Here is a 17,267-nt window from a genome sequence, read left to right as displayed (position 1 = left end):
ATGTTTCCAACAAACGCATCAGTCATGCCAACTCCCTCACAGATATTATAACAGGTCACCACCCTGACGGTCATGACTTTTCGCATGTGTTCTCTTCCTTCTCTTGTCATCAATAAAAGCAGAGTTCCTGTGAGTTTGTGTTTGTGTGTGTGTGTGTGTGTGTGTGTGTGTGTGTGTGTGTGCGAGTGCATTCGTGCGTGTGTGTGTATGTGTCTGTGTTGCACTCCTAGTCTAAATTGAAGAATGTCTCTTTTTTTTAATTACTGAACCTTTATGGAAACGACAAGGGAAACAGATAGGAGTAACTATAGGAAAGGAAGGAAGAAGACTAAACATAACTTTCATCCCTATCTCGTGAGTTTAGAATGATAAGGTTCTATCTCCGTTTAGGGTAGTTCAGAGATATTGAGCGTCAAAGTTTTTACATTCCATTATGTTTGGTGAGATGGAACCTTTGTATTTTATGAATTACTAACTCAAAAATGTCAACATTTTAAAAATAACACCACACAGGCATTAATAAACACCTAATGGATCAGATTATGTAAAAAACTCAATTTTGACAAAAATGGAGATAGAACCTTATAATTCTAACGTCACGATCTGCTTCTGCTCTATCTCATACCGACAGGACAGGCAACGTTCCTGAGTCAGGAACGGGCCACACCCCGTCAGTTGCTTGGGGCCACTACGTATTTTTTCTTTAGTTTTTTTTGACCAATTCCACGCGAAGTTGAAATGGTTATCTACTCACAGGCAATAAGGAGGGGTCACCAGGTCACTTTTTTTAGTCGCGTCACACAAAACGCCGCCGTGGGGTGACGGAGCGCATTGCGCATTTGTCCAGTGTGGGTGTAGGGGCGTCTGGAGGCGAGCGGACACGATCAGATGGAGCCATAGTCCGTTTCATGACATCTAACGGCCGGGTTATTAGCCTTGGACAATTGTGAGTAAGGGGGGGGGAATATCCCGAATCCCCCATCGGATTATTCGATATGGCGGTGGTCCGTTCGCGGACAGGATTCTACCGTCAGGAGGTAAACAAAACCTCATGGGAGGTTCCGGAGCGATATCGCGAACTAAAGCAGGTGGGGACGGGTGCTTACGGGACAGTGTGGTAAGTTTGAAATACTAGAGTTGTTGTTTTTTCATCGAGAACGCTTTTTTTGGTGTACAATATAGGCCTATAAACTATAATGTTGGAAGGATGAAAAAATACAGACCAGACTGCGATTACACAACTGTGATCTCTTCGAATAGCTATTGGAAGTGTTTGCCTCCGAGCACAGCGGTTAGACTGGTCAGTCGGGAGTGGAGGCTGTGGGGCGATGCGCCGGATTGGGTCCGAATTAAGTCATCAGCGCTACTGTGCTATAGACGAATAGGCCCACTGAAGACATGACCGTGTACGCGAAATAATGTAGGTTTTACACATGCCATTTTTCCAAGCCTTCGGGAGTCGGACTTTTTTTTCTCCTTTTTTTTTTTTTAACCTTTGTAAAGCCCAACAAAGAACCCCCCCCCCCCCATTGGCTTCATTGTTTGGATTCAGCAGACAGAAGACCTCGAATTAAGCGCATACGGGGAGTCGGTGGCCTACAAGCATCTAACACGGAAGCTATTTAGCGACCCACAATATTATTGGTTGTCTTTTTTCCCCCTTCATGTGGCACCAAAATGTTACAACTTTGTCATTCGTTTCACTGCTGAGGGCTCATACGTAAGGCCATAAACAACTACATGCTTGGATATGATTGAGATATGAATGAATGAATGAATGAATGGTCTTTATTGTCATTGATATAGTACAGGTACCAAACAACGAAATTTGGGAGGGGGGGCTCCCCTGGTGCTAGGAAAGACAAAAAAAAACTAAAAAACAAGAAGGGAAAGGAGCTGGTTTACATAAATAAAGGCGATACCCCCCACCCCCCCTCGTTTCACGAGATAGTAAGTAACCACTTAGTGATGATGACACCTAATACTTAACAGTGTCACACAGTACTGATGATCAAATTGATTCCTTTGAGATGTATGTTATTAGTTAAGAGGCTTGCTGGATGGATGGCCACGCGTTGTTTTAAGTGTTCCTTCCTCTCCCTCACCTGTCCCACTGCAGCTCGGCCCTGGACCGGCGGGCGGGAATGAGCGTGGCCATCAAGAAGCTCCACCGACCGTTCCAGTCTAAACTCTTCGCCAAGAGGGCCTACCGAGAACTACGGCTTCTCAAGCACATGAAGCACGAGAACGTAATGGCCCTCCCAATTATTATTATTATTATTATGGGAGATAGCCCACACACACACACACACACACACTGACACACACACACTGACACAGACGCACACGCACACACACACACACACACACACACACACACACACACACACACGGTATCAATACCAAGATTCTATAAATGGCAGCGTTGAGGGAGTGGTTCTTCTAAGTCTTTACTACCTGGGAAATTTAGATGGAGAATCAGGTGTTTTTGTGCTGGACTGAAACGATGGCAGAACCACACACGTGTGTCAAAGCCTATGCATGTCAAAGCGTATGTGTGACTTTGTATGTATCACGTATCTAAGTGAGAAAGATTTGATGATGCATGATTGTGGAAAAATACCTCTAACTGATGAAACTGGTCTATGTTGTGTTCTTTCCTGGTATCCTCTGATTGGCTGGGACTAGGTGATAGGACTGCTGGATGTGTTCACTTCTGAGATCTCATTGGACAGATTCCATGACTTGTAAGTTTTTTTTAATTTAAGGTTTTTCCTCATTTATAAATGAAAAACATTCATGTTAGGTACATGTGAATGATTTCTCTCCTCTCCTCTTCTATTCTCATTCTGCTCTGTCTAGTTACCTGGTTATGCCGTTCATGGGTACGGACCTGGGAAAACTGATGAAGTTAGAGAGATTGTCTCAGGATAGAGTGCAATTCCTCGTCTATCAGATACTGAGGGGACTCAAGGTTTGTTATTTCATCGGCTCACACAAAAGCACAAATACAACTAATAGACAATGCTTAAGACATAATGTTTAACACAGTCCTCAGCAATTGAACGTACAGTTGAATATATAAACCTAATATCCGTACAGATACATCCGTATCTCCAACATGCAAATAAATGGATTTCCAACATGACATGACACAAAATAAAAATGTATCTCATAGAGAACACAAGCAATGTATTTTTATTGGAACATGATTGAAAAACTCTTGTATAACTTACGAGCTCTCTCCCTGCATCTCTTTTATCTTCCCACAGTATATCCACTCTGCAGGGATCATCCACAGGGTACCGTGACCTTCGACCTTTTAACTATGTGCATAGGGGGTGGGGTGCTTGCTCTTTTGCACGCCCACTACTATTCATCCTGTCTCCCGCTGTAGAGACTCATTAATGTGTGTGTGTGTGTGTGTTGTGTGTGTTGTGTGTGCGTGCGTGCGTGCGTGTGTGTGTGTGCGCCTGTGGGCTCTCCCGTGATGGTAACCCATGTGATTTTTCTACAAACCCACAGGACCTTAAACCTGGGAACTTGGCTGTAAATCCAGACTGTGAGCTAAAGGTACTCCGCAACATGATATTACCAGACTTCTGATTAGCACAGAAACATCTATGCTGTTCATATTTCAGCTACTCACACTTCTCTGTCTCTCAGATTCTTGACTTTGGACTGGCGCGCCAGGCGGACACAGAGATGACGGGTTACGTAGTGACTCGCTGGTACAGAGCCCCCGAGGTCATCCTCAACTGGATGCACTACACCCAGACGGGTCAGTCTCACTCTCTCTTTTCTGTCTTGTTGTGGTTTTCTCCTTTGTCCAGATGTGCTACTTTATTTCTCCACAAGATGGCAGTACACGCCAATGTTTAAAAGAAAACAGACACCATACTGAAGGAAACCGATTGACTTAGTAACCGTAATCTTAACGGATCAATAACTCCCATTCATTTGTTCTATTTTTTTTTCTCATTCAGTGGATATCTGGTCGGTTGGCTGCATCATGGCAGAGATGCTGCTGGGAAAGCCACTGTTCAAGGGGAACGACCGTATCCTCAGCTACAATGTCACATTCTGAAACGGCTCTTTGTCTCTTAAGCTCACGGCCTTACCCCATACCCTTACTGTACAAAGATGCAGTAAAGTCTTTGAACTTGGGGTTGGGGGTGTGTAGCTAGGGGTCTACACAGTTAAAAGTTATTGAAAAGTAAAGGGTTGGTTCTGCTTATAATAGGACTCTGTACCAAAAAACGGATCATATATCAGTTGGCAGAAGCAGTCAGCAGTGGTCCGGTTTAGGAATTGCCCTGTGTACAGATCTAGAACCGTCAATGCTCACTTTAACCGTCATGTATACCGATGACCCTTGACCCCTTGGTGAACACAGACCTGGACCAACTGAAAGAGATCATGAAGATCACTGGGACACCTGCCGCTGACTTTGTTGTGAAGCTACAGAGCCAAGATGTAAGTCGCGAGGGCGCTCGAATACATACAATACACTTACGCGTGCACTCACATAAAAAATAAAAAAAACACCTAACACTGGAAAACAATGAGTGATAGAAAACTGAACACAGCATCGCTTTCAGAGACACGAACACAAACTAGCACACTTCCTAATGCGTACACTTTGATATACATTATCTACTTTTCTATCCCAACAGGCCAAAAACTACATCAGGAGCCTACCCAAAATACAGAAGAAAGACTTGCACGCCATTTTCTCTAAAGCCAGCTCAGATGGTAAGCAGACGTTCAAGGCCGTAACGTGGAAGACTTTGTTTGTCTATTTGAAGACACTGTTAGACTGAGTAAGCGGTAACCTAACTGTGTGGTGTTTGTAGCGGTGTGTGTGCTGGAGCGTATGCTGCTGCTGGACCCTGAGCGCAGGGTGAGTGCGTCCGAGGCCCTGGCCATGCCCTTTTTCAGCGAGTTCAGAGAACCGGAGGAGGAGACCGAGGCGCAACCTTACGACCACTCCATGGACAACACAGACCTGCCCCTGGAACAGTGGAAACGTGAGTGGAATGCACTTGTGTAGCGGCCTTATTCCAAAGTGCTTTACAACGGCCTCTCGTTCACCCATTCACACACACATTCACACACCGACGGCGGAAAGCTACCATGCAAGGCGCCGGGCCCGCTCATTCGGAGCAACTTGGGGTTCGGTGTCTTGCCCAAGGACACCTCGACACGTGGCCAGCCGTGGGGATCGAATCGCAGACCTTGCAATTATTAGACGCCGGCTCTACCTCCTGACCCACAGCTGCCCCTGTGGGAGTGGGAGGAGGGGAGGGAAATGGGGAGAGATGGAAGGGTGGTGGTGTTAAGGAAGCACATTTCTCAGTTAAAGCCACTCCATGCCTGGGATGAAGAGGGAAAGATGACAAGGAAGAGAGTCAATTGAGAACATTATTTGTTTGAATATAATGTGTGAAAGTGGATTATAGCTACTTGTTTGTAGCCGTCATTATAAGTGAATATACATTCATTGTAAGCTGCCAAGTGATATAAAAGTAATGTTTGTAATTCTTTCCTTTTTCAGGTCACACGTTTACAGAGATTCTATCCTTCAGGCCCTCGGTAACAGAGACAGTAAAGGACTCCAAAGAGACATCCCTCTGAGAACACACACACACACGCACACACACACACACACACACACACACACACACACACACACACACACACACACACACACACACATACACACACACACACACACACACACACACACACACACACCAAAAATATTTGTCTATACATGTCATGATTAAAGCTTTGTTGTACAGATGCATTGAGATTTACAGAATGTAGTTTGTTGGTTATGTATTTCAGCCAAATAAACACTTTAATTTTAAAAAATTGCAATATTTGTGTCTGATTTGAAGAACTATATATATATATATATGTTACGGTACATGTGGGAATACGGTACATGGGAAAACTAGGGTTAGGGGTAGGGTTAGGGTCGACGTAGCACCTAACCCTAACCCTAGTTTTCCCACATGTACCGTATTCCCACATATACCGTAACATATAAAGCGCAGTTGAAGTTGGGAGACTGTGTGGTTCTAGTAACATTTCTTCTCTCCAGCCATCAGCCATTACATGTTACATACTCTCTATTGGGTACTGTGGCGGCCCCTTTATCACAGGCATAGTTTTGGACTTCATATATCAAATCAAATCCCCCAAAAATATTTGTATAGCGCATTTCTCACAAGATGTGACTCAATGCGCTTTACATGATGGCGGGGAGGTAAAAAACCTGTACTATCCAGGAAAATTCCCTTGCAGCCCTCTCCTCATAAAGCGACTACTACCAGTTTGCCTACCAGCGCACAGCAGCGGCCCCCAAACCCCCCCCCTGGGGGGCCCCAACCGCCCAACACACCCGACCCGCCCAACCACCAGCACACCCGGCCCAGCCAACTAAGCACAGACCAGGCTGCACCAGGCTAGCCAAGCAGGTGCCCCAGCAGCGGAAAAGACAATGCATGCGAGGTACAACATGTATCAGGAAAAATTCCCTGCATCTTATCACGTACACACTGTCCATGAATCATTTATTTATCAAGTTATTTCTACATTGTTGAAACTGCTTTATCTAGCACGGGGCACATATCCTGGTACAGGTCCTGGCGCTGGTACAGCCTGGTACCTCAGCACCCAGGTACTCTTTCCTGTCAATATGTCATATGTGTGTGTGTGTGTGTGTGTGTGTGTGTGTGTGCCATTTAGCTGCTGCCTTTATCCAAAGCAAGTTACATTGCAGTGAGGATTTTTAAGTATATTTGGTCCCAAGAACTGTCAGCCAGAACTGGCACACCTGTTCAAACATAAAGATTCTCGACATTCAAGGTCTTCAGTGTAGTTCACTGATAATGTTGGATTATATAAATGGTGTGGATTAGCCTAACCTTGTTGGTTCTGCTTTGGTGAGACCACACACAATGAACACACCCAGGTTCTTTCTACTGCTTCTTGCTGGCCTCTTGGTCAGTGGACAAGGTACATTTCATTTTCAGAAGACAGATTTTTGGAGAAAATGTATCTGCTTGTTGTAGCATTTTGTCAGGGGCGGGGGCAACACCTGTTTCAAGGGACACGCCATTGGCTTAAAATCAAAGTGCATATTAAGTATCTCAAAATGTGCCAGAAATGTGTGTGTGATTACTTACAAGATGAATAGTTGCGTACTATAGTGTTGTGTCATGCCTCTCTCTAAAGCTTTTACTCTATTACATAACAATCTGTGTTTTTACTGTGCTGTATGAAATGTGTTTTATTTTATTTTAGATTTATTATTTATATCGTTTTTACTACCATGTTGGTGTTTTGCAGAGCTTCGCTGGGAGAACAACTATGATAATCCGTTGCACTTTACCTGCCCCTTTAGACAATCCATTTCTTATGTGACCAGGTGAGGCAAGCTAGCACAGACTCTTAGTTCCTTGTAATGAGGAAAAACGATGAACAATATTTATTGTTTATTATCTACTATTATGTAATGCTCCTCGTCAACATTCACCTACTCACTCAACCAGAATTCCCTCACAGCGATACACCACTTGAAAATCACTGCACATTTAGAAGTGGATTATGAATCTTAAGTAATTGTTACACGCACAAAAAGCTATTGGTTAAAAAAAGATGACTTTCAGTTTTTCACTATTATATAATTGTTATCCTAACTCAGCAAGCATGACAACCACCATGAAGACCGCCTGTGGGACTTTGAGTGCAAACACACTTTTGATTCAGACCCTGACTGCTTCTGGTCTGGCTACACAAATGACTTTGACCAAGAGTTCACCTTCGAATGCCCCAAGAACTATGTCCTCACGGGGATGAGCAGCTTCCATGACAGCCACCATGAGGACAGAAGGTGAGAAGAAGACATGTCTTTCTAGTTGACAATCTTTTTTCTCTCAACAGCAGTAGTGTGTTGTTATAGTATTTTCAGATGAGATTGACGGCTCTCAATTTCCATCTGACATTAAAATGAACAAATGCCAGATGTGTCTGATGTTGTGCTGGCATGGTGCTATATCAGCATTTGAAATGATTATAAAGATGATTTAATTTTCTAACAAGAAAACCTTTTACTCCATGCTCTCTACCACTAATCTGTCACATCTACTGCTGATGCGGCTTGGAACTGGACTCAGTACTACACTTATGTTTTCCCCATTTGACAGTAAAAAGAAGCGTTACACATTCAAACCCTCCTTTCCACGTCTGTATTTCAGGTGGCGTTTCAACTGCTGTCGTGTCGACAATGCCTGTAACGCCGACTGTCAGTGGACCTCTTATGTCAACTACTTTGATGAGGCCATGTCTTGGCAAGTCCCGAGCCAGAACTACATGGTGGGGGCTGGAAGCGTGCATTCAAATCATCATGAGTGAGTGTAATATTTCAATGGCTCTGTATGCAGACGTGGCTAATAATTTCAAGCCTTTTTGAGTGAACAGACTTTATAAGTATGTGTCTGATCAGTTATTTGCATTTAAATAAAACCTAATGCCTCTTCTGCATTTGCAGAGATCGTCGCTGGAGATATCAGTACTGCATTCGAAAACAATACTGCTAATTATTCAAGCCTTTCAAAAACATGATGATATAAATCTATTATCAAAACATTGTGTTGAATTCTTTTTTCCAAGTACTTTTAGCCATTCAAATGGGTATTATCTTGTTTGACACAAAAGTAAAAACTGAAATTGGGTGTCTTCTTATTCTTCAAGGTAAAACATACACCAGAGTTTATGTTGTAAGTCGCTTTGGATAAAGGTGTATGCTAAATGTAAGAAATGTAAATATAACTGGAGATTATTTGCTTTTAATAAATGAGTAGCAGGGTGTGTGGGACAGAGACGGCTGACTAGTATTGCAGCTCCACTTTCCCTGCATGATAACATGCATGATAACATGATAACATGCATGATAAGCATGTTTTTGCACGCGCACACACACAAATATTTGTCTATACATGTCAAATATTTGTCTATACATGTCTATACATGTCATGTAGTATTTTTTTTAATAGGGTGCCATTTGGACTTTGTAACTTGTGAAAAATAAATAGTTGATTGACCTATATTTTAATGTTCTATTATATAAAGGACATATCTAACTTGCTGAAAAACATAGTGGTCGAGCTCAGGCACCTAAATAGTTTTTTAAATTTAGAATACACTCTGTTAGTTGGATAGGGCTAACAGAGTGGACACTAACAGGGTGGACATTTTGAGTTAATGTTAGCATTTAGCCTGCCTGTGTTAGCATAATGCCTAGCATGACCATGAATACTTGATGAGGAATCTAATTTGCACTAAACACGTTTTTGAAATTATTCAATTTGATTGATCTCCTTAATATTTAGGCCTAACAGGGTGGACACGTTATGGTCAACCACATTAAACTCACTTGATAAAAACATCAAAATCAGATGGTAAAAGAGGTAGAAAATCACACAGCTTACCACATTTGAATTTCCCTCCACTGATGTGATGTCACCTCATGAGAGTGATGTGATTAACCCTTGTGTGGTGTTCGGGTCAACCGGACCCGTTTTACATTTTTACTTGGTGAGAAATGGTACAAGAATACATTTGATCAATATGAAACTCCATGGCCTTGGCTTATTTTCTTTTTTTTACATATCCTACAATACCCCAACACATTTATGTCCTTCATAAGATCTTCGGGTCATTTAGGCCCGGATGCACAGAGACACACAGAAACATACACACACTCACACTGACACTCACTCACTCACTCACACACCTCTGCTCTAGCTTTCCCGTGCCAAGAAGCCGTCTGCTCTCGCACTTTTTACCCTTTGAAGTGCAACATTGTAAACATTTTTACATTTTCTTGCACTGTACAGAACGTATGCAGCAACTGCAAAAAGTACATTTGAGGTACACACACTGTCACATTCTGTGCTTCATGTGTTGTGTAGACAGGCATACCCATGCCCTACACAATTGTAGCCAGTGGTATTTCAGAATTATTTGGGATTTTTCAGACATAATACTGTATTTCGACAGTGACAGTGAAAACAGTGTACATTCCGTTCGTGTTTTGTGATTCAGCATTTGCAGACATTTTTGAGAGATGTATTTCATAGCTATTGGCAAAAACAATCTTAGTTTGGTTCTTTCATTTCTATTCTTGTTCATCACCTGTATTTTCTTTACAGCTTTGATTATAATTAGATAAATGTGAAATTCAATTGAGAATATAAATTCAAAATAATAAACAGCAATGAAAACATTGTTTCATTAAACATTTTCCTAGATAAGTATGATTTATGACACCCAGGTCTTTATTATAGTGGATTTTGCATTTTCAAAGTTAGGGGCATCATGTGCGTAAAAACACTTCTACTCATCATGCTGTCGTTCGGCCCCACCTATTCCCAGGGGTCTGACACTTTGTGGGTTGTTACTAAGCATCCTCTGCTATATCCTCTGCGCCCTTTAATATTATGGGCTATTTTGGGGCTTTCTTGCGCCCTGAGTATACCCCCTTGTATGGGTCACCCTTGGGACTAGGAGCACCGTGTCAAGACAAGTGCTTTTAAAACCCCAATGATGTCCCGGGTCAACTGGACCCGAACACTTCGAAAGGGTCCAAAAAGTGAACATCACACAAGGGTTAAGAAATATATATTTTTTAAAGGGACATTAACACAGCTCAACAGGGTGGACAGTGACCGCAGGGACAAACATACAACCTTAATTGCTTTTACCATATTTAAATTATTGTGCAGAGGTTTGGGGCAATACTTATAAATGTAGACTACAATCACTATTCATTTTGCAAAAAAAAGAGCCATAAGGTTAATTCGTAATTCCGGTTATAGAGATCACACAAATTCATTATTCTTAAAATCAAAAGCATTAAAATTCACGGATCTGGTCCACCTTCTAACAGCACAAATAATGTATAAAGCAAATAACAACCTACTCCCTGGGAATATTCAAAATTTGTTTTTTGATAGAGATGGGAGTTATAATTTGAGGGGGGAGTCAAATTTAAAACATCTTTGTGTTCGTACAACGTTAAAAAGTTTTTGTATTTCTATATGTGGAGTGAAGCTGTGGAACGGATTGAGTGTGGAGCTAAAGCGGTGTCCAAGCATGACCCAGTTCAAAAAGCGGTATAAAAACATGGTTTTCACCAGGTACGAGGAGGAAGAAGGGCTTTGACAGTTACCAGGGCCATATTCCACTAACGGTGGCTTAATATAGCGGCGCTATAATTAAATGCGGCGCTCAGGGACCTCGAGATTGGTATTCAAGCCTCAGGTGATTCCTCGAATGAGGATCAGCCTTGTGTCATCAGTGTTCACAGAAGACAGGCGTACAAATCTTCGATATGGGCGCGTGCACGCAGACATACGCAGCCCAGAAGAGTCGATCTGTCGAAATGAAGATACTCCACTCTGCAGGGGTACTACATTTGCGCAGCATTCCGAATTATTGATTTTTATGAAGACGGAAAAATAAGATGTAAAATAGTGCAATACTGCCGCAATTAACAAGGCGATGGAAATGGTTTGGCAAGAAATTGCTGACCCATTAAATGCGTAGGTCATACTAGCCCCAGTTATTGTTATATGTTCATATTTTAATAAATGAATATTACTACTGTGGTGATATCAGCAGCAGGCTACAAACCGTCATATCGCCACAATGGCCTAGTGGTACCGACTGCTGCCACAGGATTTATTCGTCATTTTTAGACGTGGTTCGAATCCCGCTTCGGACGCACTTTTTTACTGCATTTCGTTGTCTGAATCTAATCTAAAATCTCATCTAAAAAAGTATGTAGGCTATAAAATTATGGTGCAGGCTCATTTACAAGAACTGACACGATTACAATGGTGTTTGAAACCTTTGCATGAAATCTTCGGTTAAATGTAAAAAAAAAAAAATGAACGACTTAGTCAAGTCTCGATCTCGCAACCTTTGGAACTCAAGTCCGCAGCCTTAACCATTACGCCAGACAGACCGCTGTGATGCAGCAATGCAAGTTGAGACAATTACTTCTTCTTTTTTTTACACTCTTTTCTTTATTGATTTCTTTATTTATTTCAAAATATCAAGTTATCTATCACACAATCAAACTATCTATCGATCGATCACACTTTCAAAATATCAAATTATCTATCTATCACACAGTCAAACTATCTAATCAAACTATCTAATCTATCTATCTCATGTGAAGTGGGAACTAATATTTCCTAAAAGACACATGAGGAACTTTCGTTCAGGGTTTAGTTTCCGCCTGTGAGCCTTTTTTGACGCACGGATGACTATAGCCTGTGTTTTAGCCTGGTCGGGACCAGGCTAATTATATCTGACTCAGAAGGAGCTCAACCAAGCAGCGAATTATTTGAGCCACATTGATGGCACCGAACGCAAGCTAACATTTTCGAGGCTTAGAACTTTATCGAGGCTTAGAACTTTATCGAGCTTTGTGGAATAGGGCCCAGGTGTTTTCATGGATTATTTGTTTATTTACATTATTTGTTTTCTATTGTTGGTAAATATGTAAATACGTAAATACATTTGATTTAATTTTAAAAATATTATATTAATATTGAAGTTAACTGTAGATTATTAATTATTAATCTCTGAGTATTGGAGAAGGGGTAGGATTAAATAAGCTTATGCTTCTTCCTACTCCTTTTCGGACATGTTAAGTTAATGGTGTTGTTGTTGTTGTTGTTGTTGTTGTTGTTATAACTATTTTCTCTTTGATTTTGTCTTTGCTATTTTAATTTTTCCCACATGTTCGAAATAAAGCTTTCATATCATATATCAATTATTTGTACAAAATTATAGATTTTCTGATAAAAACTATATTTGATTCAATAGATATTGCTCAGGAAAATTAAATAATAATAACATATTTGGAAATGTATATGTTTTTATTAGTAATTTTTTAGATTGAAGTTGAATGAACAACACTGGGGACATGGCAAAATCCCATTTACATCTTTAACCAAAGCTTTTAAAATGTAAAAAACAACAACTTAGATTCAGATTCAGGTTCAGATAACGTTTATTGCCATTATGCATACACATATAGGAATTTGCTTTGGCGTTACAGTAGGTGCGTTTATGCTTTTTTCACATGTATACATGAACAAAAAACAAATGCAAAAAACAGGACAACACAGGACAGACAACAGTGCATTGGTTAGTGCTATATATATATAAAGTGCAGTGCAGTTTTTCAATGGGTCCAGTGCATATTCAGTGCTTAGAAGCCCATATCATTGAATTCATAATAAATAACAATTGACTATACATGACAAAACTAATGGAATTAGTATTTGTCCAAATTTAGACAAAACGATTTGTACTGGGGACGGAAAAGGCACCCTGTTAAAAAAAATGACCCAGTTATGTATTTAAGCCAAATAAACACTTTAATTTTAACAGATTGTGATGTGTGTGTGTGCACCATTTAGCTGCTGCTTTTATCCAAAGCATAACATATACATTTTCTGTATATTTGGTCCCAAGGACTGTCAGACAGAACTAGCACACCTGTTCAAACATAAAGATTCTCGACATTCAAGGTCTTCAGTGTAGTTCACTGATAATGTTGGATTATATAAATGGTGTGGATTAGCCTAACCTTGTTGGTTCTGCTTGGGTGAGACCACACACAATGAACACACCCAGGTTCTTTCTACTGCTTCTTGCTGGCCTCTTGGTCAGTGGACAAGGTACATTTCATTTTCAGAAGATAGATTTGTGGAGAAAATGTATCTGCTTGTTGCAACTTTTTGTCAGGGGGGGCAACAATTTCTCAAGGGACACGCCATTGTCTTAAATTCAAAGTGCATATTAAGTATCTCAAAATGTGCCAAAATGAATAGTTGCTTACTATAGTGTTGTGTCATGCCTCTCTCTAAAGCTTTTACTCTATTACATAACAATCTATTTTTGCTTAAGTGTTTTTACTGTGCTGTATGAAATGTATTTTATTTTATTTGTTATTTATAATTTATATTTTTTTTACTACCATGTTGGTGTTTTGCAGAGCTTCGCTGGGAGAATGACTTTGATCTTCCGTTGCACTTTACCTGCCCCATTAGACAATCCATTTCTTATGTGACCAGGTGAGGCAAGCTAGCACAGACTCTTAGTTCCTTGTAATGAGGAAAAACTCTAAACAATATTTATTGTTTATTATCTACTATTATGTAATGCTCCTCGTCAACATTCACCCACTCACTCACCAGAATTCCCTCACAGTGATACACCACTTCACTTTTCATTCTTAAATACTGAATATCACTGCACATTTAGAAGTGGACTATTGGTTAAAAAAGATGACTTTCAGTTTTTGGTTTTATGTAATTATTATCCTAACTCAGCAAGCATGACAACGACCGTGAAGACCGTTTGTGGGACTTTGAGTGCAAACACACTTTTGATTCAGACCCTGACTGCTTCTGGTCTGGCTACGCAAATGACTTTGACCAAGAGTTCACCTTCGAATGCCCCAAGAACTATGTCCTCACAGGGATGAGCAGCTTCCATGACAACGATCATGAGGACAGAAGGTGAGAAGTAGACATGTCTCTCTAGTTGATCTTCTTTCTCTCTCTATCTCTCTCTATCTTCTTTCTCTCAACAGCAGTAGTGTGTTGTTATAGTATTTTCAGATGAGATTGGCGGCTCTCAATCTCCTTCTGACATTTAAATGAACAAATGCCAGATGTGTCTGATGTTGTGCTGGCATGGTGTTACAGTACAGTATATCAGCATTTGAAACAATTATAAAGATGATTTTATGTTCTTACTTTTTACTCCATGCTCTCTACCACTAATCTGTCACATCTACTGCTGATGCGGCTTGGAACTGGACTCAGTACTACACTTGTGTTTTCCCCATTTGACAGTAAAAAGAAGCGTTACACATTCAAACCCTCCTTTCCACGTCTGTATTTCAGGTGGCGTTTCAACTGCTGTCGTGTCGACAATGCCTGTAACGCCGACTGTCAGTGGACCTCTTATGTCAACTACTTTGATGAGGCCATGTCTTGGCAAGTCCCGAGCCAGAACTACATGGTGGGGGCTGGAAGCGTGCATTCAAATCATCATGAGTGAGTGTAATATTTCAATGGCTCTGTATGCAGACGTGGCTAATTTCAAGCCTTTTTGAGTGAACAGACTTTATAAGTATGTGTCTGATCAGTTATTTGCATTTAAATAAAACCTAAGCCTCTTCTGTATTTGCAGAGATCGTCGCTGGAGATATCAGTACTGCATTCGAAAACAACACTGCTAAGTATTCAAGCCTTTCAAAAACATGATGATATAAATCTATTATCAAAACATTGTGTCGAATTCTTTTTTCAAGTACTTTTAGCCAGTAATATACAGAAATGGTGTGTCTTCTTATTCTTCAAGGTAAAACATTTTATGTTGTAAGACGCTTTTACATAAAGGCGGATGCTAAATCCCAAAAATGTAAATGTCATGTGAGATTATTTTCTTTTAATGAATGAGTAGCAGAGTGTGTGGGACACAGACAGCTGACTAGTATGGCAGCCCCACTCTCGTTGCATGATAACATGCATTATAAGCCTGTTTTTGCCCTCAAAATTCCTCACACACAATGTTTTTCATGTGGGGCCTCTCTCACTCAATGTGGAACACCAAAAGTATTGCAAATGTGTATACAGAGGACTGACAAGGGTGTCTGTCTGGACGTAGTACAATATCTTGATAACTCTTCTTATGAATAACCTCTTCATAATGCATCACTTTGAATTGACTGAATTGAAAAGGAATGGACCCCAATCCTGGTGACTGCTTGTGAATGCCAGTAGGAAAGGCAAGTTGGTGGGAAATCTCAAATGTAACCCAAATGCCAAGACAGGACCATGTCCCAAGGTCAGATCAGTTAACACTAGTCTCCTGTACAGGTAAACAGTACTAGTTACTGGTTTGGCAAACAAACTGTCTCTACCGGCAGTCATGAAATGAACAGTATGTAAGAAAATTCTACTGTATATTGTCTGAAATGGCACACACACACACACACACACACACACACACACACACACACACACACACACACACACACACACGCGCGCACACACACACACACACACACACACACACACACACACACACACACACACACACACACACACACACACACATACACAGTGCCCTGCGTAAGTAATGGGACAGTGAAGAATTATTTTCTTCTTTTGGCACTATACTCCAGAAGTTTGGACATCAATTACTATTGGGTGAAAGCTTTTATTTGATCGTATTTGTGTACATATTATTGGTTTCACCATTCAGAAATTACAAACCTTTTTATGCATATTCGCGAATGGGTATGGGATGCTTGTCTTTGCAGGTGTTTCGGGTTCATTAGGTCACATAATCACATCACATCATTCAATGAATAGAATAGAATAGAATAGGCTTTATTGTCCTTGTACAGTTTCCTATACAATGAAATTGTAGTGGTTCTTCTGAAGGTGCAAAAACAGAAAAACGACAAATGTTGTCAATGAGCTGAAATCAAAAGAACCAAAAGGCATACAGGAACACAATCACACTCTATTTGACTCCCCATAAAAGATTCTGGTAAAAGCCACACCTTCATAGCAGGTGATAAGTTATATAACTCTGAGAGGTGTAGACCGGGAAGACCCCAGCCACCCCGGTCACACCTCATCAGAGACCCCCCCCCCCTCCAATAGTGCACCTTTGCACAACTACTGTAAATGATTGCTCCAACACTTCACATTGTATTACAATTGTTATTATTGCAACGATCTACAACTACTTACAGTACACCCTATGTACTACTATTGTCACTGTTCTATTATTACTATATTATATTGTATTGCCGATTCGTTGATTGTTGTCGACTGTTGTTGATTGAGGGGCAAGGTCCCAAAGCATTTCACTTGTATGCAATGTTTGTGACAAATCAAATTTGATTTTGATTTATTGACTAATAGACTTTAAAAAACAGACAATTGACATCAGCTCAGAATGCTTAATGTAGCCTACATCATAACATGCACTGCATGCGCATGCATCAGTGGATGTGGGCTTCCCTCCATGCGGTACATATACTACAAACAGTGTATCAGATCCTCAAAGCCCGGAGGATCATCAAAGACCCTCGCCACCCCAACCACGGTCTGTTCCAGCTGTGTGGTATTCTGTAGTAAGAAAGTAGTTAG

At 40.8% G+C, this 17,267-nt stretch overlaps 3 protein-coding genes across 3 annotated transcripts; all 3 read left to right on the top strand.

Moving 5' to 3' along the window:
• Positions 1-995: 995 nt before the first annotated feature.
• Positions 996-5,694, top strand: mapk12b (mitogen-activated protein kinase 12b; the record flags this gene model as incomplete). The annotated part of the gene is made up of 12 exons (XM_080537862.1): positions 996-1,117; positions 2,120-2,249; positions 2,689-2,747; positions 2,863-2,974; positions 3,273-3,302; positions 3,526-3,573; positions 3,667-3,781; positions 3,987-4,058; positions 4,397-4,476; positions 4,677-4,755; positions 4,857-5,030; positions 5,558-5,694. 12 exons carry the CDS (start codon positions 996-998, stop codon positions 5,635-5,637), a joined length of 1,101 nt encoding a protein of 366 aa, XP_080393988.1. The 3' UTR covers positions 5,638-5,694.
• Positions 5,695-6,263: 569 nt separating this feature from the next.
• Positions 6,264-8,609, top strand: LOC308164265 (hemagglutinin/amebocyte aggregation factor-like; the record flags this gene model as incomplete). The annotated part of the gene is made up of 4 exons (XM_080538402.1): positions 6,264-6,274; positions 7,715-7,903; positions 8,268-8,420; positions 8,561-8,609. The coding sequence occupies 4 exons, from the start codon at positions 6,264-6,266 to the stop codon at positions 8,607-8,609; spliced, it is 402 nt and encodes a 133-aa protein (XP_080394528.1).
• Positions 8,610-13,711: 5,102 nt separating this feature from the next.
• Positions 13,712-15,340, top strand: LOC308164264 (hemagglutinin/amebocyte aggregation factor-like; the record flags this gene model as incomplete). The annotated part of the gene is made up of 5 exons (XM_080538401.1): positions 13,712-13,769; positions 14,087-14,165; positions 14,424-14,612; positions 15,003-15,155; positions 15,292-15,340. The coding sequence occupies 5 exons, from the start codon at positions 13,712-13,714 to the stop codon at positions 15,338-15,340; spliced, it is 528 nt and encodes a 175-aa protein (XP_080394527.1).
• Positions 15,341-17,267: the final 1,927 nt, after the last annotated feature.

This window comes from Nansenia antarctica (genome assembly GCF_963989245.1).
Source record: "Nansenia antarctica genome assembly, chromosome: 8".
NCBI lineage: Eukaryota > Metazoa > Chordata > Actinopteri > Argentiniformes > Microstomatidae > Nansenia > Nansenia antarctica.
Note: the sequence above shows the minus strand (reverse complement) of the source record. Positions and strands in the feature narration are given on the sequence as shown.